Below are 24,427 nucleotides of genomic sequence, written 5' to 3'. Positions count from 1 at the left end.
CTGGAGCTCTTTTGCGATTCTGGGACTCCATCATGGTCACCTCTGCTGATGAGCTCTGCATGGTCACCTGCAGCTTGCCACGCTGGCCAAACAGGAAATGAGATTCAAAAGTTCGCAGTTCTTTTCCTGTCTACCTGGCCAGTGCATCTGAGTTGAGAGTGCTGTCCAGAGCGGTCACAATGGAGCACTCTGGGATAGCTCCCGGAGGCCAATACCGTCAGATTGTGTCCACAGTACCCCAAATTCGAGCCAGCAAGGCCGATTTAAGCGCTAATCCACTTGTCAGGGGTGGAGTAAGGAAATTCATTTTAAGAGCCCTTTAAGTTGAAATAAAGGGGTTCATCGTGTGGACGGGTGCAGATTTACATCGATTTAATGCTGCTAAATTCGACCTAAAGTCCTAGTGTAGACCAGGGCTAAGTGTAGCAGGAAGAACTTTAGCAAAATTCATCTTAGTGCACCTACAACAGCTGACGAAGCATGTCTACCCTGAATCACGGTGTGGATTCAGGGCTGGAAGATCAACTACAGACATGATATTTTCTCTGCGTCAACTGCAAGAAAAGTGAAGAGAGCAAAACTGACCATTGTACACCGCCTTTGTAGACCTAAGCAAAGCATTCAACACAGTCAGCAGAGCAGGTCTATTTGCATACTAGAAAAGATAGGATGCCCACCAACCCTGTTAAGTCTTATACATTCATTCCACAACGACATGAGAGCAACTGTCCAGTTTGATGGGTCCACTTTGGACAGCTTTGAGATGAAAAGTGGAGTGAAGCAAGGATGTGATCTTGCCTCTACACTGTTTGGAATTAGTACTCTCGAACTGTGCATTTAAGGACATACATGAAAGATAGAGTGCATCTCCACACAAGATCCGATGGGAAACTCCTTCAACCTGTCGTGCTGGCTGCTGCTTCCTGCAGCTCCCATTGGCTGGGAATGGCGAACCGCGGCCACTGGGAGCTGCGGGGGGCCGTGCCTGCAGACGGTCAATGTCAGCAAAATGTCTCATGGCCCACAATCAGACTACCCTGATGGGCCTCAGGTTGCCCACCACTGATGAAGACCAAAATGCTAGTATACCAAACTTGCCTCCTCAGCACTGTCATGTATGGTGGGGAAACACGGACAACTTATGCCCATCAGGAGAAAAGGTTAAACAGTTTCCACCTACATTGTTTATGCCACATACGCAACACCAAATGGCAAGATAAACTCACCAACACATAAGTTCTTTGAAGGGAAAATTTACCAAGTGTGACAGCCCTCCTCAAGCAAAGATGACTGCTCTGGCTGGGCCATCTGAGTAGGCTGGAAGACGGACGAACACCCAAGGACATGTTATATGGGGAGCTATCAGAGGAAACAAGAACAACAGGACAACCCAAGCTTCGCTATAAAGACATATGTAAGCGAGATATGAAGGAATTTGAAATTGATCTTGACCAGTGAGAAACCTTGGCAAGTGATTGTAACAAGTGGCGCTATCCTCTCTATCAGAGTATCAAAGTCCATGACAGAAGCTGACTACTACAGCTTGAAGAGAAAGGAGCCCATAGGAAGCAAGCAGCTCCGAACCAAGATACATGCATTTGCAATAATTGCTAAAGATCATGCAAATCTCGTATTGAACTATTCAGTCACATGAGACATTGCAAACCATCTACATCAGAGGCTGCAATTCCCACCATCTCTCACAGACGAAAGGATGCCGACAAACTGTTAAACATAAGCTACTAAAAAAAAAAAAAAGGAAAAGCAGTATTTTTCTTCTGCATAGTAAAGTTTCAAAGCTGTATTAACTCAATGTTCAGTTGTGAAGTTTTGAAAGAACAGTCATAATGTCTTGTTCAGAGTTATGAACAACCTCCATTCCCGAGGCATTCATGACTCTGAGATTCTACTGTAAGGATCTTTCATTTAGTTTGTGCGTTTACAATTTAATTATTTAGAAATCTTCCTAGTTAATTTCACTTGGCAGCCTCTCAACATTCTTTTGAAATGTTAATATATTTAATTTGGCTTTCAGAACATGAGTATTTAAAAAAGCATGTATACAGTGTGTACTTTTGTAACATGCACAAACAAATTTAGATAATTTGGTGGGACTTTCTTGGCTTCTGTGATTGTGACTACACAGATTTACCCAGAGGCTTATACAGTAACTGAAAAACACAACCACTTTTTTCAGGGAGAATTCTTGATATTCCATTTAAATGCAGTACTCCTTCAATTTTAGGATCAGATGTATCAGTTTTATGCAGTAAATTAAAAACATATGTTACATAAAACCAACATACTTTACATAAAACCAAAGCCGTAATTTTTCTGAGTTTTATGAAATCCTTGTAAGTGGATAGGCTAATCATAGTCTAGTTCTTCTCAGGTTTAATCTTGAAGCTTTGGACAAGGGGGTTTTTCATGCCTTCTTATTTCAAATGCTATAATATACATAAAATATTTTAAAATATTAATTAAAATACTTAGAATATCAGTTGGTGTGTATCTGTGTCTCTTGCCTAAAAAAAATTATCATTGCTTCTGTAGTGTGAAAGAATCTCTCTCCTCTAACTTCTTGGTACTCCATTGTTTTTGCACATGTTTCACTTACTAGTCAAGTTGTGCTGATATGTGCCCACTGATATAAGATTTCTTTAGTTTTAATGGCAGTAACATATTTGTTTTTAGAATTCCAGAATGCACATATGTTGTAAATCATGTGTTGTGTATTCTTTCCTATTTCTCAGCTGTATCATTGTATAATGGCAAATTGGCATCAGATCTATGGCATAGAATTTGTGTTTTCGTGATCTGATTAGTACTGCTCTTTTTCAAATGGATTCTGAACTGCTCAGTTGTGTATCATGGGCCCTAGACTGCTAACAACTCAAGGAAATTGTAAATCCTGCAGGGGCTTAGGCTAAATAAAGGAGTGCTCAAGGTGGTCCACAAGACAATGTCTCTGGTAAGATAAAGTCTTCTCTATAAAAAAAGGTTTGAAAACCCCAGCAGTATATCAGAAAGTCTTCCCCCACTCTGCCTTGAAAGTGTGCCTCAGCATTTGTCTATTCAAACTGACTGCTGAGACTAGTAATGACTGTGATCACTACAGACCTAGCCTGGAAATGAAGCAGTGGTTTATAGGAAAACACGCTTTACATTCTGTCAATCTTCTTAGCCATCTGGTTCCTCCTCTTCTGCTCTTTGAAATGCAATTACAAACTGGATTAGTATTCAGGATAATTTTTTAAACGATTAAATAGCATGAAAAATATTTTTAACTGACATTCATGCTTGTCTTGGTGAAGAATGAGCAAGCAGTAGATGTCAGAGACTTTGGGGACAGGATCAATCATGAGGGCTTCTGTTCCCAAGAGACTCAGTTTCCACTCCTTCCATAAGAGGAGAGAAACAGGAACTGTCATGAACTCCAGGAGCAGCAGTGCCCATGAAGGTCATGTTGATTTACTGATAAATAGAAATGACCAATCCCCTTCTCAAATGAGCTTACACAGTTCCTTTGAGAACTGATACCTTACCCATAATGGTACTTCGAAAGCACTGGTTCCCAGCCTTTTTGAAAGGCTGAACTTATTTACCAGAATTAAACCGTGGGTATACAACCCTGTGCCCTTATCCTACCATTCAGTTGTGGATCCTCAAACAAACAATTTAATTATGGGTCCTCTTAAACATTACTCGGACCCTGACTGTTACCCCTGCTGAGTAGGGGCTTCAATCTCAATCACAAAACAGGGATTTGGAACAAGTAAAATAGAAGGTTGATAATGTCAGCGTACTGATGCCCTGCCTGTAGGCTTTTATCATTTAGGTGTGGATAGACATTTGACCATAAGTTGTAAAAGCAAGATGAAGCAATATTAATACAGTGACTATCTCTCTTTCTTATTATGTATTATTAAATATTTATATTATGGTAGCACCCAAAGGTCACACTACAAACATGGATAAGACACTACTTGCCCTTAAGGGCTTACAATCTGCAGACCTTTTTCTACCACAAACCATGTAACTAACGAAGCTGTTCCAAATTCTTCACCAGATTCATTTGTTTGTATGCTGCAACCCTGTCCCCTACCCTGTTTTGTATATTTTAGCTTGTAAACACACACAGCTTGTATCTTATTTATGTTTGTATAGCACCCAACACAATGGAGCTCAAATCTCAATTGCTGCCTTTGGGTGCTATCATTATAGGCTGGGCTGGTTGCCTGGTTAGTATTCAGATTGCCCAACACTTACCATTATAAGACCACTTACCATTACAAGAGATCCACTTCCTGGACACTACAGTACAAATAAGTGATGGTCAAATAAACACCACCCTATACCAGAACCCTTCTGACTGCTATACTTACCTACATGCCTCCAGCTTTCATCCAGACCACATCACACGATCCATTGTCTACAGCCAAGCCCTCAGATACAACCACATTTGCTCTAATCCCTCAGACAGAGACAAACACCTACAGGATCTCTATCAGGCATTGTTAAAACTACAGTACCCACCTGGGGAAGTGAAGAAACAGATTGACAGAGCCAGAAGGGTACCCAGAAGTCACCTACTACAGGACAGGCCCAACAAAGAAAGTAACAGAATGCCACTAGCCATCACCTACAGCCCCCAACTAAAGCCTCTCCAGCGCATCATCATGGATATACAACCTATCCTGAAGGACGATCCCTCACTCTCACAGACGTTGGGAGACAGGCCAGTCCTCATGTACAGACAGCCCCCCAACCTGCAGCAAATACTCACCAGCAACAACACACCACACAACAGAAACACTAACCCAGGAACCAACCCCTGCAACAAACCCCGTTGCCAACTCTGTCCGCATATCTATTCAAGGGACACCATCATAGGACCCAACCACATCAGCCACACCATCAGGGGCTTGTTCACCTGCACATCTACCAATGTGATATATGCCATCATGTTCCAGCAATGCCCCTCTGCCATGTACATTGGCCAAACTGGACAGTCTCTACGTAAAAGAATAAATGGACACAAATCAGACATCAAGAATTGTAACATTCAAAAACCAGTAGGAGAGCACTTCAGTCTCCCTGGATACTCAATAACAGACTTAAAAGTCAACTAAGAGTCCTTGTGGCACCTTAGAGACTAACAAATTTATTTGGGCATAAGCTTTCATGGTCTAGAATCCACTTCATCAGATGCATGGAGTGGAAAACACAGTGGCAGGTATATATATACATATTACATGAAAAGATGGGAGTTGCCTTATCAAGCAGGGGGTCAGTCTGATGAGACAATTCAATTAACAGTAGAATACAAAGGGAGGAAAAATCAGTTTTGTAGTGGTAATGAGGGCGGTCCATTTCAAACAGTTGACAAGAAGGTGTGATCACTAAAAAGGTGATTTTTCGTCCCTTGGTATTCTACTGTTAATTGAATTGTCTCTTTAGACTGGCCCCCCTCTTGGTAAGGCAACTCCCATCTTTTCATTACTGTGTATGTTGTGACAAAGTTCCTCCTCTACCTTGGTGGGTCTTGCGCTTATTGGCAGATTTGCTCGCCTTGGAGCTTCACAGCAGCCTTCAATTTGGCCATTTTTGTGAACCCACAGTCTAGGTCAACTCCTTCTGTGTCTGACCAGGAGTTGGGAGGTTTGGGGGGAACCCAGGCCCGCCCTCTACCCTGGGTTCCAGCCCAGGGCCCTGTGGAATGCAGCTGTCCAGAGTGCCTCCTGGAACAGCTGTGTGACAGCTACAACTCCCTGGGCTACTTCCCCATGGCCTCCTCCCAACACCTTCTTTCTCCTCACCATAGGACCTTCCTTCTGGTGTCTGATAATGCTTGTAACTCCTCAGTCCTCCAACAGTATGCGTTCTCAATCTCAGCTCCTAGTGCCTCTTGCTCCCAGCTCCTTACATGCGCACCACAAACTGAAGTGAGCTCCTTTTTAAACCCAGGTGCCCTGATTAGCCTGCCTTAATTGATTCTAACAGCTTCTTCATTAGAACACCTGCAGTCAATCAGCCTGTCTGTCTCAATTGTCTCCAGAAGGTTCCTGATTGTTCTGGAACCTCCCTATTACCTTACCCAGGGAAAAGGGACCTACTTAACCTAGGGCTAATATATCTATTACTCTCCTGTAGCCATCTGGCCCGACCCTGTCACAATATATATACTTGCTGCTGTATTTTCCACTCCATGCATCTGATGAAGTGGGTTCTAGCCCACGAAAGCTTATGCCCAAATAAATTTGTTAGTCTCTAAGGTGCCACAAGGACTCCGTGTTGTTTTTGCTGATACAGACTAACACAGCTACCGCTCTGAGATTTAAAAGTCGCCATTCTTCAACAAAAAAACTTCAGAAACAGAAGAACTGGAATTAATTTGCAAACTTGACACCATCAAATTAGTCCTGAATAAAGACTGGGTCACTACAAAAAATAATTTCCCCTCTGTTGATATTCACACCTTCTTGTCCACTGCTGGGAATGAGCCACATCCACCCTAATTGAATTGGCCTCATTAGCACTGACCCCCACTTGGTATGGAAACTCCCATCTTTTCATGTGCTGTATATTTATACCTGCTTACTGTATTTTCCACTCCATGCATCCAATGAAGTGGGTTATATCCCACGAAAGCTTATCCCCAAATAAATTTGTTATTTTCTAAGGTGCCACAAGGACTTCTCGTTTTTTTTTATTATAAGACTGTTTTCAGTTGCTTATAACTTTGCCATTCTTTAACATTTTGGGTGAAATTTTTCATGCTGGGTCTCTGCCTCAGATTGATGTTTTTTGGGAGGTGAGCAGAGGGGGAGGGAATTTCCATCAAAAGAGTTCAGTCTTTTCTGAGAATGAGACTAAGGAAAAGTATGTTGTCTTGACCAAGTTAAAATTTCTGGTGATGTTGTCTTTGAAAACTTCAAGCATAGCCATGCTTTGGAGCAGAGACTTGAAATTTGACATGGATTGGCCTTATTCTCAGGATTGCAACTTTTGCCATCCCTGTGAAGATCTGCCCAACTTTGGGCAAGTTATAAGTCTTGGAAAAATCCCAGTTTGCATGTGTTCAGTAGAGACTTGCTAGAGCTTTACAGTAAAAAAACCTCATCTGCACTGAATATGCTTCAGCCAGGGGCTACACGGTTCTGAGCAGGACTTTCTATGCAATTGCTGCCGTGGGCCAGGCTGGGGCCGGGAACAGAAACTGACAACAGCAAGATCATCTCTCCTGTGCAGTGACTGATGCCCCAGCTGGGCCCAGACAGCATGGAGGAGGAAGCTGCTGGATTCAAATACAGAGGAGACAAGAGCCAGATCCAAGGGTGGAGAGAAGCAGACTGGGACAAGGAGTCTTAGTGGGAGAGGGAAACTGGGGGTGGGAGGGAGAGTGGAATTAGTTGGGAAGGAGATAAACTGGGAACCAGTGGGGTGGGAGAAAGGAGGTGAGGGGAAGAGACATGGGATCTGACGAAGAGCCAGGATGCGAGGAAGGGGAGGAACTGAGATTGGACAAGGATCTGAGGGGAGAACTGAGACTGACTGGACAAGGAGCCAGTTGGTGGTGGTGATGAGGGGACTGATTGGGCAAGAATTCTATTCCAGGAGACTGGGACTCTGAGCTTGTGGGGTGGGGGGGAAGGAGGAAGGCAACTGGACTCGGTATGCGGAGGACACAGACGGATGGGACAAGGAGCCAGAGTAGGGGAATGGAACTGGCTGGGCAAGGGGACGGGGGGCAAAGAGTTGGGTGTGAGTGGGGAGACCTGGGATTCTCTGAGCAAGGAACACAGACTGGGAGTGGGGACTAGGAGAAAGACTGGGAGAGTGAGTCCAGAGGGGGAAACTAGGGCTGTCTGAGCGCTGGGATTGGGATGGGAAGCCTGAGAAGTGAGATTGGGACTGGTTAAACGAGGAGACGGTGCAAGGAGCCAGTAGTGAGAGTCAGGATGGGGACGTGGACAGTCTGGAGTGGATGTGGCAGAATGGGTCAAGCTTGTGGGGAACGGGCAGAAGACTTTGTGCTCCATAGAGCACACTCCTGTCCAGAGGCTGGAATGGAACGCAAGATTCCTGAGTTTCACCATTCCCCTGCTGTCAGCAAATATCTGTGAAATGCAGTGGCAAAGTGTGTTTCATGTCCCTCTAGTGCTGCTCCACATAGAATTAAAGTTGCCTGTGTAGCTGACATTTCTTAATTTTTGAGTGTTTGACTTTGCAACCTTAATGTCCTTTTAACATAGGGGTGTGTGTGTTTGTAGGTGTGTGTGTGGGGGGGGTATGTGTGTGTGTGTGTAATAACAGAAATGTTTACTAATAATAGCCATGTGCCGGTGGTGAAAAAATGCTGTTTTAAGCATATAGCATGATATACATCCTTCAGACTCAATTGTGCCATTTAAGCACAGTCACACCACCCCAGGGGGAACACCATGAGGCACTGTGCAGCATGCCTTCCTGAGCTGCTTGACATATGCAGGTTGTTCATTGCTGTACACCTTTATGAGGCTAGCCAGGGTGTGTGTGTTTCTCCCAATAGAAATAGAAATGTAGTTGCCCCTAAACTCCAATTCTGTTTGACCCATCAGCAGGCCATTGGTGTTGGGATGGCTCTTTATGCTATTCTTACTGCACATCACTCTCCCTCCGTGTCCTAGCTAGGCACAATCTAGCCCTTTCTGAAATTAATAGCAATAATGTACTGAATTGCTTTGGGTATGTTGTCTGGGGATCAAACTTACTTTGTTACAAGTACCTTGCATGGCTATGACCTACCATAGTTATCCATGTCTCCACTTCTGGTAACACAGTTGCGTTTGTCATTAGATACTTTGCATTGCAAACTGAAATCATGTAAATGGTGGTTTTTGTAGCTGCAGAAATACTGACTTTTTTGTGTCTTTACTTACAGCTTTTACGAGAATTGAAGCACCCCAATGTGATTGCATTACAGAAGGTTTTCCTTTCTCACAGTGATAGAAAGGTTTGGCTGCTGTTTGATTATGCTGAACATGATTTGTGGGTAAGTGCAATTTTCCTGTATTTTTAAAATATTTATACAACATTCATATGTGACACTGATATGTGTCTGTGTATAATATAGTTAAGGTTGTAACTGAGCATGTATTATAAGCCCAGTTTTGGCCTTCCCTCTAATATCCATGAGAAATGCCATATCAGCTTCAAAAATGAAGATTAGCTTTGAAGGCAAGATTGAATATTCTTACCAGATTTGAAGGGAATAGGTTATGGGGTTCCCAAATTGTCACCCTAAAATAGAAGTGTGAAGAAGCTTTCCACGCTTTCTTTTTGCAACTTTTGTTACAAAAATTAAGTGTGAGAGAGAGATTAGTTTACTGGCTTCCCATATCAATATCTAGTGTGGAAAACCAAAATCCAGTTGTCTTACACTCTAATTTCAAAGTTTATTAATGTCTGAATTTGTAATGTTGCTATGAGTGAGGCCTGTTCCACTGAGTTTAGAGTAGGATATGAAATGATTTCTGGAGATTTTTAAAAATGAAAACTTACATCTCTCGCCCATTTCCTCATAGTGATAGCATGTCAATGGCAGAAAGGGAATTTTTCCACCAAAAGTCTAATGATATTTGGTTTGATCTGTTATAGACTGAGGTTTGTTACAACATTGTGTTTTGGATTTGGGTACAGATTCTCAAGCTCCATTTCCCCATCCAAAATATATGGGCTTCTTAGATCTGGGGGCTTGGCTCAGGCCCAGAAGAGAACAAAACATCCTAAGAGTAATTTGTGGTGAATAAGTTCCTTTGAAAATGTTCTTGCCACTTCTGTCCTTATCATTGTCAGTCTCAATGTTATTACAAAGGCATCACTAATATGGAAGTTAGCATTACTAACAATATGTTTAATGTCAGTGGCAGATTGTTGAATTGCTTGTAATTACAAGTATATTAGATAATGAGAGCTATTTATACAAGACATTATCAGAAGTTCACTACTGAGGAAAGTAAACACAGACTATGCACAAAGTAAAAGAAAACTTAGATCACTCTGATCAGCTCATGAGATTTAATCCTCCTGCATATAATCTAGTTGAATCAACTTGCTCTGAAATGGTGACAGTCTTGCACTGAGTCACTTCTGAAGGTTCATCAAAATCAAATTACACAAAAATGTGTGTACTCTACATATATTTCCATTCTACATATTATAATTTTACATGCATATAATTTAAATAATTCTGTCCATCAGTTGAATTTACTTGTTTTTTAGAAAAAAGAAAAGGAGTACTGGTGGCACCTTAGAGACTAACAAATTTATTTGAGCATAAGCTTTTGTGAGCTACTGCTCACTTCATCGGATGCATTCAGTGGGCTTATGCTCAAATAAATTTGTTAGTCTCTAAGGTGCCACAAGTACTCCTTTTCTTTTTGTGAATACAAACTAACACGGCTGCTACTCTGAAACTTGGTTAGTCTCTAAGGTGCCACAAGTACTCCTTTTCTTTTTGTTTTTTAGAGTAACCACAAGAACCATTTTACTGCTGCATTGAGTGGCATGTTCAAGAACCCTTTTCACCAACCTTTGCTATTCTAAATTTTTTGTGTGTGTGGTATTCATATTGTGTAAAAAAAAAAAAAAAAACACCACATGGCTAATAGATGAGGAATCACTATGTTTTAATGTTCTCACCACTCCTTATGGGTCTGGCTGTTGATTAGTCATAGTCCCAGTTTGGTTAATTGATATATATTATTTGAGATGTAATGTTTGTTACCCTAGCAGTTTCTGGCCTCTGACTTTCTCCTTACTCCTTTCTGTGCAATATGTGTTAATCAAATAATTTTCCTTTCCCATGCACCTGATCATGTCTCTCCACTTTTTAATCTTTACAAGAACTTTCCCTCTTCCTCTGCATAAAATTAGTTACATTCAAGGATCTCCATAACTTGGTTCTTGCCTAAAGCTTTGGCCTCATCTCCTCTAAAAGCCTCTTGTTCCTTCCATTTCTCCCCAGCATCACTCCTAACTTCCCCCTTTGTCTCTTTTGCTCACTCCCAACTTTGTGTCTTTTTTCATGCTGCCTCCAACAGCCTCCCAGTTAACGTACGTAAAGCTCCTTCACACTCCTCCTTCAAAAAGCTCCTTAAAATCCCACGTTTTGTGAATCATTTCAGTAGTAATGTCCACTTGTTTCTGTGTTGTGATGTTTTGCATTTCCTGTACTGCACAACTTGAGCCCTTAAACCTTTTGGGGAAGAGAACTTACTTGTTTTGCATAGGTTTTTTACTAAACAATACTATATACTCTCACAGTGTTACCCCAAACAAAATAAGTATATTGAATGCCTATGTCCATCTGAAAATATATATATATTTTTTAAATTGTGGGATAATAGATGTGCTTTCACTAAAGAGAGATACACAGATGATCAACATTTTCAAATTTGGGTGCCTAAAGTTAGTTACCCAAATCCATATTTAAGCACCTAAATTAGTGTGTCCTGATCATTAAAGTTGCTAATCATCTGCAACTCTTAATGGCTTCAGTGGGAACTGTAAATGCGCATCACTTATAAAGATCAGGCCACTTTAATTAAAGTGGTTATCTTTAGGCTCCTATGCTAGAAAATTTTGGCCAGAGATGAATAATGAAGTATGCCGGATATTATCTTCTTCTATATATTTTGTAGTACAATAAAAATTCAACCTATTTTAATGAACAAAAATTATGAATAGAAGCCCAGTCGTTAAGGGGAAGAGTCTTTGGATTCAGATGATGATTATATTTTATTAAAATACTTTTGTGATGGGCAAGAACAAACACTACTTATTTTTGTTCAGCGTTTTTAATACAGATATATCATAGATCACCTCACATTTGGTGACAAATGTAGTAAACTACAAAGTTTACTTGTAATTTATGTTAGTAGTTGTAATTTATCTTGTTAGCATCTGTGGTTGGCATAAGGAAGAGGCGAAGAGAGCTGTAATAACTTAAAAACATTTAAGTCTTTATCAATATTTGTATTATCCCCCCCTGCAAACATATTAACTACTCACTCATTAGCTAATATAATCACACTGAATCCCCAAAACACCTCCCAAATTTTACCAGACAGGCAAAACAAAATAATTCACATGATTTGAAGAAGCAAGAAAGCATAAACTTTGGCCATGTAGCAATTCGTTGAACCAATACATAGTCATACTTGGTTTTATACTTTAATTCCCAAATCCTCAATATAATCCACATATGGTTTCCGTATGTTTTTAAAGCCTATCCTGTGTTCTTTCAGTCTATCTTTCAAATGATGCAACCTGAAGTAAGGTTAGCCAACCCTTATTCCTCTCTTGGGGATGTATTTTCCTTACAAAGTCTAATGGCTATTCTTTTTGGTCACTTTTAATCTAATTTCCATCCAGGTTGTCTTTCTTGATTTAATGATCTTCAGATTAGAAGTATTATTAGTTTTACATATCACTGAGCTAGTCATAAAGACCATGTGCAGAATGATGGCTATGTTTGCAATTGCTCCTTTCGAATCCACATGTATGACTGTACCATCCTATAAAATGTGTTTCATGGATTAAACATATCCAAGAAAAGTGTAAATACCTAAACCTTCTACCTGTTTTCTGCAATGCCCAATGCTTACCATGTAAAATTTTTTAAAAAGACAATTTTAAATGTCTCTCTTTCTGTTTTATAATTAAGGAACTTTGTTGACCTATTCAGTTTTCATATAATTTTCCTTATTTTGTCCTAGTTTAAGGTTTTATACTGCTGCATGTCACTTCCTTTCTGGGTCATAAGCATTTGACATCACTTTTAAAATTTATAAGAAACAAATTAAATGTGTGATGGCCACTAAATTCAACTTTTCTTAGTAACATTTTTTTTAAAGGCCACAGATGAGATCTGGCTAGAGATGAGGTTTTTATGGGTAACAGTTATGTATTTATTACCTTCCAGCAGGTCAGAAATGTGTAGGATTCCCAGCTACACCAATAAACCATATGCCATTGTAACCCACCCAACTTCTGGGTTTGGTGCTCTGTCCCATTGACTGGCATTGAGGCCACTTAGAGAGAAATTAATGAGTCTGCTCTACACCCTTAGTTAAGAGCTACATGGCTTTTAGCTCATGCAGTAGAGGCTCATGCATTTAGCTCCAGAGGTCCCAGGTTTAATCCCACCTGCTGATGAGGGGGGCCTGTCGGTGTTACACCATTACCTTTTTAATATTAATATTCCCTTTACATGCTGTTTGATTGAAATATTCAACAGATCTCTCCATCCTATGTATTATATTATTCATCCTTTCTATTTGCTTAACTAGATTCCTGCTCTTAAAGAAAATTAATATCCATTTTTCTGTCCTGAATTGGTGAGATATCTTTCCTTCTGTAGCTTATGGCTCAGAGCTGATCCTCAATGAGTTTATTTGCAGATACTGGTGATACCAGTGAAACTGTTAAAATAAAAAATAGTTGTTGCCTATGATATGAAATAATGTTGGATGTTAATCTATTACACATAGTCTGCCTTTTTAAATTAAAGAAAAAGGTTATAAGGATGCAGGGGTTGTCTTTAATATATGATTTTCATCTAGTAATAGAAATGAGAAATCCTATTATCCTCATTTAGTTTAGAAAGAAAGCACAAAGGATCCTCTTTGGATCCAAACTTCCTAATTCCAATTGACTCAGCATTCAAATAAAGATTTACAATTTCACATATCAAACTTTCAAGGAAATAGTCTTGTATTCTTACTATTAATTTAATAATGGTGGTGAAGCGCCTGCTAGTAAGTACATATAGTACTGCAAATTTAACTGGATTCCATCAACATTTTCCAATATTTAAGTCATACTCAGATCTGGTGCAATTCCATTGGTTTTACTTGGTTACATTAAGTCTGATTTTAGCTCTTACTCATAAGGATAGCTCAAGCCCAAATATTTTTACATTACTTAAATGTAGGCTTGGCAAGCCAGTCAATTGACCACCTATTATTTGACCACGGTCAAGTATTGTCAAATATTTCAGCAAGAATCCCCTGATCTACGGTGGATAAAGATTGATGATTTAAAAAAAATCAGATTTTTTATTTAAATTGGATTTTTAAAATTTTGTTATTATCATTTGTTTTTAAAAATCAGTTTAAACTAAAAACTGAATTTAATACAAAATACGTCAAGACCTAAATTTATTATAATCTCTTAAAATATTTAAATAAAAATGTTGAATCCATGAGTTTCTACAAAAACTTTGAGTAAAAGGCTGCTTTTCTAGGTAAAGAAAGAATTGGGAAAAACATTCAGCTTTTGAGGTCAAGCTTTGTAAATGTGGCACAACAGTTCATATACTGTATTAAGGGCTTAATCCTGTGGGGACCTAGAGGCTGTGCTACTGGGTGCAAGAGACTTGCAAAGTCATCCAAGGTATTGGGGCCTAGCTTCTGACTCCAAGAGACACCAACACGTAACTCATCAAGATCGATCACAGAGCCCACTTAGATACTCCTATTTTATAGCTTTTCCCTACCTCAGCTTTGATAGGCTCAGTTTTCAATTTAAAGAAAATCACACCATTGAACAGATGGAAGTCTCATGGTAAGCACTTGGGACCTGAGTTTGCTGAAGTGCTAAACCAACTTCTGACAGCAATAGCCTCTTCTGTAGGCACAAAAGGAATATTTTCTTCATTTGGACTAATTCATTCAAAGTTGATAAATTGATTCGGAGTTGAAGAAACTGGAAAATTCATCTTTCTCTTCTCATCATGAATAAAAATGAGGAGGAAGCAGATGAGATCTGCTAGTTTTAAAAGTTTGAAGGATAGCCTGAGTAGCTTATCTTCAACAAGCTTAAGACTGGTCTATGCTGCAAACATAGGTCAGGTTAACAGGGCTGTGAAAAAGTTTCTCTTGGCAAGGGCAAGGCGGGGGGGGGGTGCAGGTTCATTCCTGGTTCTTACTCCTTCTCACATAGCTTAGGGGCCCTAGCATCCCCAGAAGGTGTGAGGCTCACCCCTACAGAGTTCTGGGTCTGGAGACACTGAGGGAGGAAGGGTAGTTCTGGCTAGGCTTCATCCTTCCCCCTTTCCTCAATGCTATAGTACTTGCTGAAGGCTGCTTTTGTGTCTGCTCTGCCAGACTGACAGTTTTTCTGCTACTGTGGAAGATGGTATGCTGGAAGAGAAGGGTCACTGATCTAAGCTGGTATAACATTTCATAGGTTCTAAGAAAAAAGACACAGTGAAAACTATGCTGGACATGGTGTGAGGGGTTGTGAGGTGTTCAGTGCTTATATGCTGATCCAAAAAAGAATTAACTAACTTCATGGAGGATAGGTCTATCAATGTCTACTAGCCAAAATGGTCAAGGACGCAACCCTATCCTTTGGGTGTCCCTAACCTCTGACTGTCAGAAACTGGGACTGGATGACGAAGGATGGATCACTCAATAAATTGCCCTGTTCTGTTTGTTCCCTCTGAAGCATTTGGCACCAGCCATTGTTGGAAGACAGGATACTGGGATAAATGGACCATTGGTCTGACCCAGTATGGCTGTTCTTATGTTCACCATAATAGGAGGTTTCAGCAGCTTTCAGTTTGGACCTTTTTTCTTACCAGGTTTTGCAGGCCAGTTGGGAAGTACTGGGTCCATTGTTGATAGATATTGTCAGTGTTTCCCTGGGTGAAGGAAGAACAGTGGTTCCAGCAGCTCTTAAATAAGTCAGTTTTCAAGAAATCAACTCATGATGTTGTCAGTCGTGTTAACTGTGAACCTGTATCTTATCTACCATTTTTAGGCAACGTCATTGGGAAGGTTGTAACAAAGCAACTCTGGCAATTTCTTGATTTTTCAATTTCCTTGAGCTTCAATAATTTGATAATAGACTGGATTTGGGGCAGAAATAACACTGATTATAGTAGCATGGTAGCCGTGTTAGTCTGTATCAGCAAAAATGAGGAGTTGTAGCACTACAAAAGTGATTTTTCCTCCCTTCTTGTCAACTGTTAATAGCCCACTTCCACCTTAATTGAATTGGCTCGTTAGCACTGACCCCCCACTTGGTAAAGCAACTCCCACCTTTTCGTATGCTGTGTATTTATACCTCTCTACTGTATTTTCCACTCCATGCATCTGATGAAGTGGGTTTTAGCCCACAAAAGCTTATGCCCAAATAAATGTGTTAGTTTCTAAGGTGCCACAAGGACTCCTCGTTGTTTTTACTGATTATATTAGTTGATGATCTCCTCCTACCAATGGACAAAGATGGTCACTCTTAAGATAGATTCAGTTCAGTGACATAGCAGTGAAATATTCTGTATCCCAATCCCTTGGTCTTGAATATATCTTACATTTAAATTTTACTCAGTACTGAAATTGTAAGTGGGACAGGATCAGATCAAGTGTGTAGAATAGTGTAAGACCGTCTCTACTGGAGACAGCAGTAACTGTAGTTTTTGCTTTTGTTTTGTAGGAAATGGAATTTGAGAGACCCATCTACCTCTGTTGAGGGAAACTATCAATTATAATTGACTTGTAAAATTGGGTGGGATTGGAAAGAAAGTAAAGCTGCACTTAGTACGGGACAGTAGGCTTTGATTAGACCTTTAAAGGAGAATCTCTCCAGAGAGGGTTAGATAACTTTCCAACAAACTTTAATACAGTATTAAGTCCCTGACTCTTTTATAGTTGTAATTTTTTAACATCTACCTCTCATTTGTGTTCTTTCGCAAACCTTGCTCAAGATGGCTATGCGTTTGTTTCATTTAAGTATCCCTAACCAGCGTTGTTCTTTTATGGTGGGGATTTCTCTACATGCAATGATATGGTCTGGTTTTAAAAAAATATTTTTGTAAGGATTGGTTTCTTGCAAAGATCATTAGCTAGTTTTGAAATGGATCCACTGAAATGCTTTTATCAGTACATGCTCCATGAGAAAGGACTAAGCTTTCACTAATTGCTTTGGTGTGTGGGTCTTTGACATGGTAACCTCTACATATTTTATTGCTGCTTCTGAATTTTTGATTGTATACCAATAAAAGATTGGTTTTTAAAATTTTTTAAAAAATTGTTGTAATTAGCAGCAGCATCTTTTGAAAAGCTCTTTGAAGTACATAAGAGAGTTCTAGAGTGAATTTGTGTGTGTGGGGGTGGAGGGTGAGAAAACCTGGATTTGTGCTGGAAATGGCCCAACTTGATGATCACTTTAGATAAGCTATTACCAGCAGGACAGTGGGGTGGGAGGAGGTATTGTTTCATATTCTCTGTGTGTATATAAAGTCTGCTGCAGTTTCCACGGTATGCATCCGATGAAGTGAGCTGTAGCTCACGAAAGCTCATGCTCAAATAAATTGGTTAGTCTCTAAGGTGCCACAAGTACTCCTTTTCTTCTTGTCCAAGGAACAATTCACAGTACTGAGAGCAAGGAACTCCCTGTTCTCGCTCTCAAACTCCTTCTGTGACATGACTGAAAAGAAAAACTTCAGGGGAAGTTCCTATCTAATATGTAAAATGATCTCTTAAGGGTTTCATTTAGTGTTATCAGAATATTCAGGCATTTGGATACCCGGCTGTAGGAGTTTGGTGTTTATTTACTAATTGTATGTTGGGGCGGCAAGAACTAGTAACCTTATGGCTTTGTCTGTACTAGGCATTTTTCTGTATTTCCCACCATCATCATCACTTGTGGAAGCAACAATGAGAATATTAGTGTTGACAAGGAGTTGCCAGTTTTTTAACCCCACTGTGTCATCAAAAGCTGGTCTGAGTATGGTTCAATGACATGGTGTCTAAAATACCAGTGGCTGGCCTATGTTAACTCTCCCCCCAGAGGAACTTCACCAGTGGTAGCAATGGTGAGAACGATGTCTAATGTAGACACAACTTCTTGTTACGGCCTGATATCTAAAGCTTCAAAGCTGGGAAAAAAAGTTTGAATTAGGCAGCTTCTACTGAAAATTCAAGTAATTCAGTCTTGTCGCTGCTCAAATTAATACCTTGAATTGCTCTAAATAAATGTATGTAAATGGTCTGTATGAATTTCATCCTGAGAAAAGCTCATTGAAAGTTGGCTTGTTATGCATGGTTCTTTGAATCTCAGTCTGTGAGAATCTGAGTTATGGTGCGCTGCACCTTATGCACATGAGATTGGAACCTTTTGAGTACCAGTATCTGTTGGGACCACACCTGTGCAATGTATGTCCTTGTGCACTCCACCTCGCAACTAAGGGCATATAGGGCAGAGTGGCTCTGACTGCCTCTCACTTCCCTTTTGCCGTCACTGACAGCGAGAGGAAACTTTGTAGTGTTCACCTGCTACCCCATAGTGCCCCTTCATTAAAGTAAGGATGTAAATATTTGTAAATATTAGTAGTTACCATAATTAGTTCAGGAGCATTTTTCTACCGTCATGGCAGCTCTTTTTTGTTTTCTTTAGATTTTCTGTCTTTCGCCTGAGTACTAATTAGTGCCAACGTGCCTGCCTGTGTAATGGCCGAGTCTAAACCCTCTGACTTCAAGCCATACCAATCATGTGATGGACTTATTCCATTAACTGATGGACACAGTTGGTGTCTTTTCTTTTTCAAGAGCCATGGATCCAGACCATTGCGCTGTGTGCTGGTCCTTCTTTACCAGAACTTATCACTCCAGAGATACTTGGCTTCAGGAGGTAGAGTTTTAGCCATCCATAAGGGGTTAATTGAGTTTTGAAAGGTGTTCTCTTATGCCAAAAAGGGACTCTTTTCCTATTGATCCCAATCCTCAAGTATCCCTGTAAATAGGGATGAACCCAAAGGCTCACTGGGCCAAATGGCACCAAATCTATTCTGGTATTGAAACAAGGATTCTTCGTAGGTACCAAGATCCCCAGTACAGTAGTCCACAACAGCATTACAGGCCTATTCCTACCTACTGACATTGAGCCCCTGGCACTGGCCTCAGATCTGATGCCACTAGTACCGGTTTCTCTGGCACAAGAAAGAATTAAACCCTCAGTACTGGTAATGTCTTATCCTCCCACTGAGATGTCACCATCATCTCTAGAACATATTTAATCTTCCTTCTCTTCACCCACATACTCTTTCCAGAATTAAGATGAGACCTATCTCCAGATGTCCATTCCCCATCTCCTCTCAGGGATTCCCCAAACAATTCCTGAATCACCCTCTTCCTAGAGATTATCCAAGTGGATCATTCAGTGCATTACATCTTGCTGCCAACTAGCAGATATGCCCCTTCCCTCAGGCAACAGGGTCCACTCAACTAGAGCCGAGGCATCCTCTTCAAAGACCCACAAGGCAGCCACGGGGACCTAATTTTATATCTTTAATAAACATTAGGCTCTGGATCAGAGAGCAAATCAAATGCCAAATTTGGGAGAGCAGTTCTGTAGCTAGAACTCCTCAGACCCTCCTTTATTAATCTGGGAACTGCTAGTCCATCACCATAAGTGGGATCCATACTGACCAAGACTCAAGGTGAGAATGATTACTTATCCCTACAGTAACTGTGGTCTTTAAATTGTTTTGTCCTTATGAATCCCATGACCACCCCTCTTCTCTGTTCCTTTGGAGTCCATCTGTGCTGGGATTGTGAATGAGCAAGGAAACTGAGAAGCAATCAGGGCTGGTCTATCCCGTATGCCGTTGGGTGGATGCAGGGTACAGGTGTGGCTCCAGTGGACATTGCTGGACAAAAGAATCCAATCTCATGCACATGCAGCACATATGTACCATAAATGGGGTGGTGTCCACATGGAAAAAACATTTCTAAGAACCACAATGACTGCAAAGTGGTAAGTAGTTACTGTTTTGGTATTATCTAGATTTTCTTTAAAAATTAGTAGGTGTGTAACACTGAGAACACATACATCTGAAAAATAATTGGAGACAAAGCAAAACCTTTGCAAAGCAAAAGGCAACAACCTCTTTATTTCTTTCCCTTTGTTAATGTTGTTTGAGGAAACTTACTTTGTTAAAAAAGCTTCATGTTTCTACTTTTTATTTCTAGCATATTATCAAGTTTCACCGTGCCTCAAAAGCAAATAAAAAGCCCATGCAGTTGCCAAGATCTATGGTTAAATCACTACTCTACCAGATCCTTGATGGAATCCATTACCTCCATGCAAACTGGGTGCTTCATAGGGACCTGGTAAGTACTCTGTTTTATCTGATATCGAAAAGTTCACATATGTATTCTTGGGAAGAGGAAGAAAAGTCACAAGTAATAATCTTGCCTATCGATCCTTACAGCTCTTCCTGTTATTGTTACTGGATACCATTGGAGGCTTTAAAAATAAAAACAAGCTATGTGTTCACATTGTTTTTATCTGCCACATCTGAACTGAGACAATGATACTGCATCCGGTAAAAGGAATGCAGATACCAATATCTGAAAACAATACACCAGCCAGCTGGTATGTATTTGTAGTATAAGTGTGTGCTCTACTTTAAAAGTGCAGTTTACTATGAAGGAGATAGATAACTTGCACATAAGCCAAACAGTGTGTAAGGTTATCAAAAGCTAGTGAAACACTAGGTTCTTCTGTGGAGTATTTTTTTCACGTGATATTTTTTCTGGCTGTGGGAAGTGAATTGAGATCAAGTTGTCAGCTTTGCAAGTTTCACATGACCTAGAGTGGCTCTTGAAAGTGGTTGCAGATTATGAAAGCTGCCAATTGCCCCATCTATGCTAGGTGTTTTTTCTGAAAGTTTCCCACCATTTCTAACACTAGTGCTGCGAAACACTAACGTAGACAGCCAATAGAATTTCTTTGAGAAAGGTAAACAACATAGTGGTCAAATGTTCTACGATTGTTAGAACTCTACCTGTGGTACAAATGGTGGGAGCTCTAAAGAAAAGTAGTCTAGTATATACAGTTACAGAAGGCTAATATTTGGATTTTTTTTTTGTAGTTACCAACAGCTTTTTGGCCTGCTACTAGCATCGCCAAAAGATTTCAGTCATTTTCAAGTTTTGATGGATGAGAAATGGGTTGTTGCCATATCGTAGTGATCAAATGAAAAGAGGAAATCAGGCTCATATTTCTAGTTGCCAGGATAACTGCTTCATTGCAAAACGTTAATGAAGTTAATTAAAGTTGACCTGTTCCTCAGTGGTTTTTTAAACCTTTAGCAGGTTATTCCACTACTTTTAGATATTAATATATTTGTGCTTTTCTGCATCTGGAATGGTAGTTCTGAGCAACAGTAGGAAACAAAGTTCAAAAAGAGGACTGATTGTAGTGCTGAATTTCCCATTTTTCTCAGAAGAAGGTCTGTGAAAGAAAAGTGTCACTTATGCAAAATGTGAAGACATAATTAAAAATGCCTTAAGACAAAAACCTAAAAACAAAAACTGCTCAACTACATTTAAAGAAAGTATAAATGATCTTAAGACCATGCCACATATAGTCTCAAAGATGTGTTCTCTTAAGAACTTGGTTTCTTGGCAAGGCAGCTACCTATAAGAAGCCTAAAAACTTGGGAATTTCTCTCTCTCTAACCTATGCTATTTATGCTCAGGTTGGCTGATGATACTTTTGTGGATCCTATCTGTTGTCGGTATATATGGAGCAAAGATGGTGCCAGGAGTCTTTGTATTCTTCCTTAGAAATGACAGTTGTTTTTGTGGGAAGGAAGAAATTTTTCCGAATCACACATGGAATGATGGTGCCAAACAGAGCTTTCTATAACTAGGAAAGGAGAAGACCAGAAGACTCTGAAGTTCACTGGGTTCTTGCTATGTAAATCTAATTTACTAGCACGTGCTTAGATATCACAGCAAGGGGTGCTACAGAAAACCCATAAACACACACACTGTACTAGTGATTAAAGACACTCAGAATGCATGTGTGTTTTAAAAGAAAGAACTGCAGAATAAAGCCCCTTTTAAGAATCTTGTAAGTCTCAAGTAATTTAAATCACATATTGATGCACAGCAAACAATACAGTTCTGTAGAAAAGGACCTGGGGGTTACAGTGGATGAGAAGCTGGATATGAGTCAGCAGTGTGCCTTTGTTGCCAAGAAGGCTAATGGCATATTGGGCTGCATTAGTAGGAGCATTGCCAGCAGATCGAGGGAAGTGATTATTCCCCTCTATTTGGCTGTGGTGAGGTCACATCTGAGTATTGTGTCCAGTTTTGGGCTCCCCACTACAGAAAGGATGTGGAGCCCAAAGGAGGTGGTGGAATCTCCATCCTTAGAGGTTTTTAAGGCCCAGCTTGACAGAGCCCTGACTGGGATGATTTAGTTAGTGTTGGTCCTGCTTTGAGCAGGGGTTTGGACGAGATGACCTCCTGAGATCTCTTCCCACCCTAATCTATGATTCTGTGATTCTATTTGCTCTAGTGGTTCACATCCACTATTGAGATCGGAGTTAATATGCTCATTTAGCAACTCATTTAAATGTGTAATGATAAAAAAACTCAGTTATGTTTCCGAACATATCCACCTTCTTCCTTCCTTGTTATTTGTACTTATAAAACAATTGTATCTACATTTCCATTAAACTGAATCAAAGTGTGTGTATGTGAACTATTTCCCTTATTCCCTAAGCCTGATATTTGTTTCTTGTTTTGTCTTAGTTGGTTTGGTTACACCCTTTGGAAACAAAATACTTTTTTCTATTTTATGTAAAGCAGTGTTTTACAGCTGGGCACATGGTGTCTTCCTGATTAGATAGTGTAAGTAATTTCAAGTTATTTGTAGCAATTCAGCAAGAATAAGAATCCTGGGAAAAAACGTAACATGTAAATGTCATAAATTTACAAATCTAAAGCTATAACAATATCAGAGAATATTTATATCATAGTACCAGTCAAACTGTTTTAGTATAATGCAACAGGAAATGATGTTTAGAATTTACTGCACACAAACTACATTGAAAAATGCAGAAACATAAGAGCTATACACTTGCCAGAGTAGTGGGTGAGATATCATACATTTTATTGTGCTGTTGCACTCGTGACGTTGCACTCCATATGATTTATGAAAATATGCTTATAAATGTGAGTATGATGTAACTGGAATACGCTTTATGCAAAAGGTATCTTGTAAGGTATCATTACAAAGCTTATCATCTACTGAGTGTGTTCATCCCATTTGTTTGCATGTATTATTTCTATGTCTGGAGTTAGAAGAATAAGATATAAACTTGTATTACTAATGTAAACATATTAAGTGGACGCCATTAAGAGTGCTTCAGAATCAATTAATTGTAAATGACACTGTTTACTTGCAAATCTTCCTGTGTACATGTGGGCCAGCCCAGGAAGAATGGAGGCTGTGGTCTCACAGGCCATCTGATCATGTCACATGATGCTGGAATCCATCTTAAATCTGGTACTTTTCCATTTAGAAGTGGGGGGGGGGGGACCCAGAGAGACAAAAGATTCCCAACTTGTGCCACAGCTATAAAAGGGGGTGGAGCAGGACAAAGAGGCTGCCAGTCATAAGAAAACCCTTGCTTACCACCTAAGATGTCTACTGGAACTAACAAGGACTATACCAGGGGAAAGGATTGGGCCCAGATGAGGAAGGAGTCTAGTCCGTGAAAGAAGCTTATTGGAACATGTCTGAGGGTGAGATATTACTTGTAATCAGTTTCTTAATGTATTAGGCTTAGACTTGTGTGTTTTTGTTTTATTTTGCTAACCACTAAAATCCTACTTTTTATACTTAATAAAATCACTTCTATTTATTAATAAACCCAGAGTAAGTGATTAATACCTGGGGGAGCAAACAGCTGTGCATATCTCTCTATCAGTGTTATAGAGGGCGGACAATTTATGAGTTTACCCTGTATAAGCTTTATACAGAGTAAAACAGATTTATTCAGGGTTTGGATCCCATCGGATATCTGGGTGCTGGAGCTGAGCTGTTTTTAGTTAAAGTCTGCAGCTTTGGGGGCATGGCCCAGAGCCTGAGTCTATGTTGCAGCAGGCTAGCGTATCTGGCTCAATAAGGCAGGGTTCTGGAGTCCCAAGCTGGCAGGGAAAACAGGCTCAGAGGTAATTTCAGCACAGCAGGTGACAGTCCCAAGTGGATCTTTGTGACCAAACCTGTCACAGCATTTAATCAAAAGAAAATGGCAAAAAATTAGATAGTAAATATATTTATAAAAATAAATTAAAAAGGCGTGAAAAAATTTTAAAGGCGCCACTTGTGCTCGGTGGGGGAGCAGCCGCTGCCCCGCTTCCCCCTAGTTACGCTACTGATTCTAAGGTTTAAATGTTCAGGTTAAATTGATTACTATTGGTTATTGAGATTTTTTTTCTTTAGATTTAATGTAACTGTGTTGATAAACTTTATAATATTGGGGTTAATTTTTTTCTGTGGGAGATTGAAAGACTAAATGGCTTTGTACAAATATGAATTTTTTTTTAGATTAAATACTTATTTTTCATCCGCAGAA

General features: G+C 39.9%; 1 protein-coding gene across 1 annotated transcript in view; it reads left to right on the top strand.

The window, feature by feature from the left end:
* Positions 1-24,427, top strand: part of CDK19 (cyclin dependent kinase 19) — a 221,192-nt gene that overhangs the window by 110,304 nt on the left and 86,461 nt on the right. Inside the window, 2 exon segments of the mRNA XM_073337045.2 lie at positions 8,924-9,034; positions 20,022-20,162. Of these exon segments, the coding sequence (XP_073193146.2) occupies positions 8,924-9,034; positions 20,022-20,162 (252 nt within the window).

Source organism: Lepidochelys kempii, chromosome 3 (assembly GCF_965140285.1).
Source record: "Lepidochelys kempii isolate rLepKem1 chromosome 3, rLepKem1.hap1, whole genome shotgun sequence".
Taxonomy (NCBI): Eukaryota; Metazoa; Chordata; order Testudines; family Cheloniidae; genus Lepidochelys; species Lepidochelys kempii.
The sequence above is the reverse complement of the archived record's forward strand: the minus strand, read 5'-3'. Positions and strand labels throughout refer to the sequence as shown.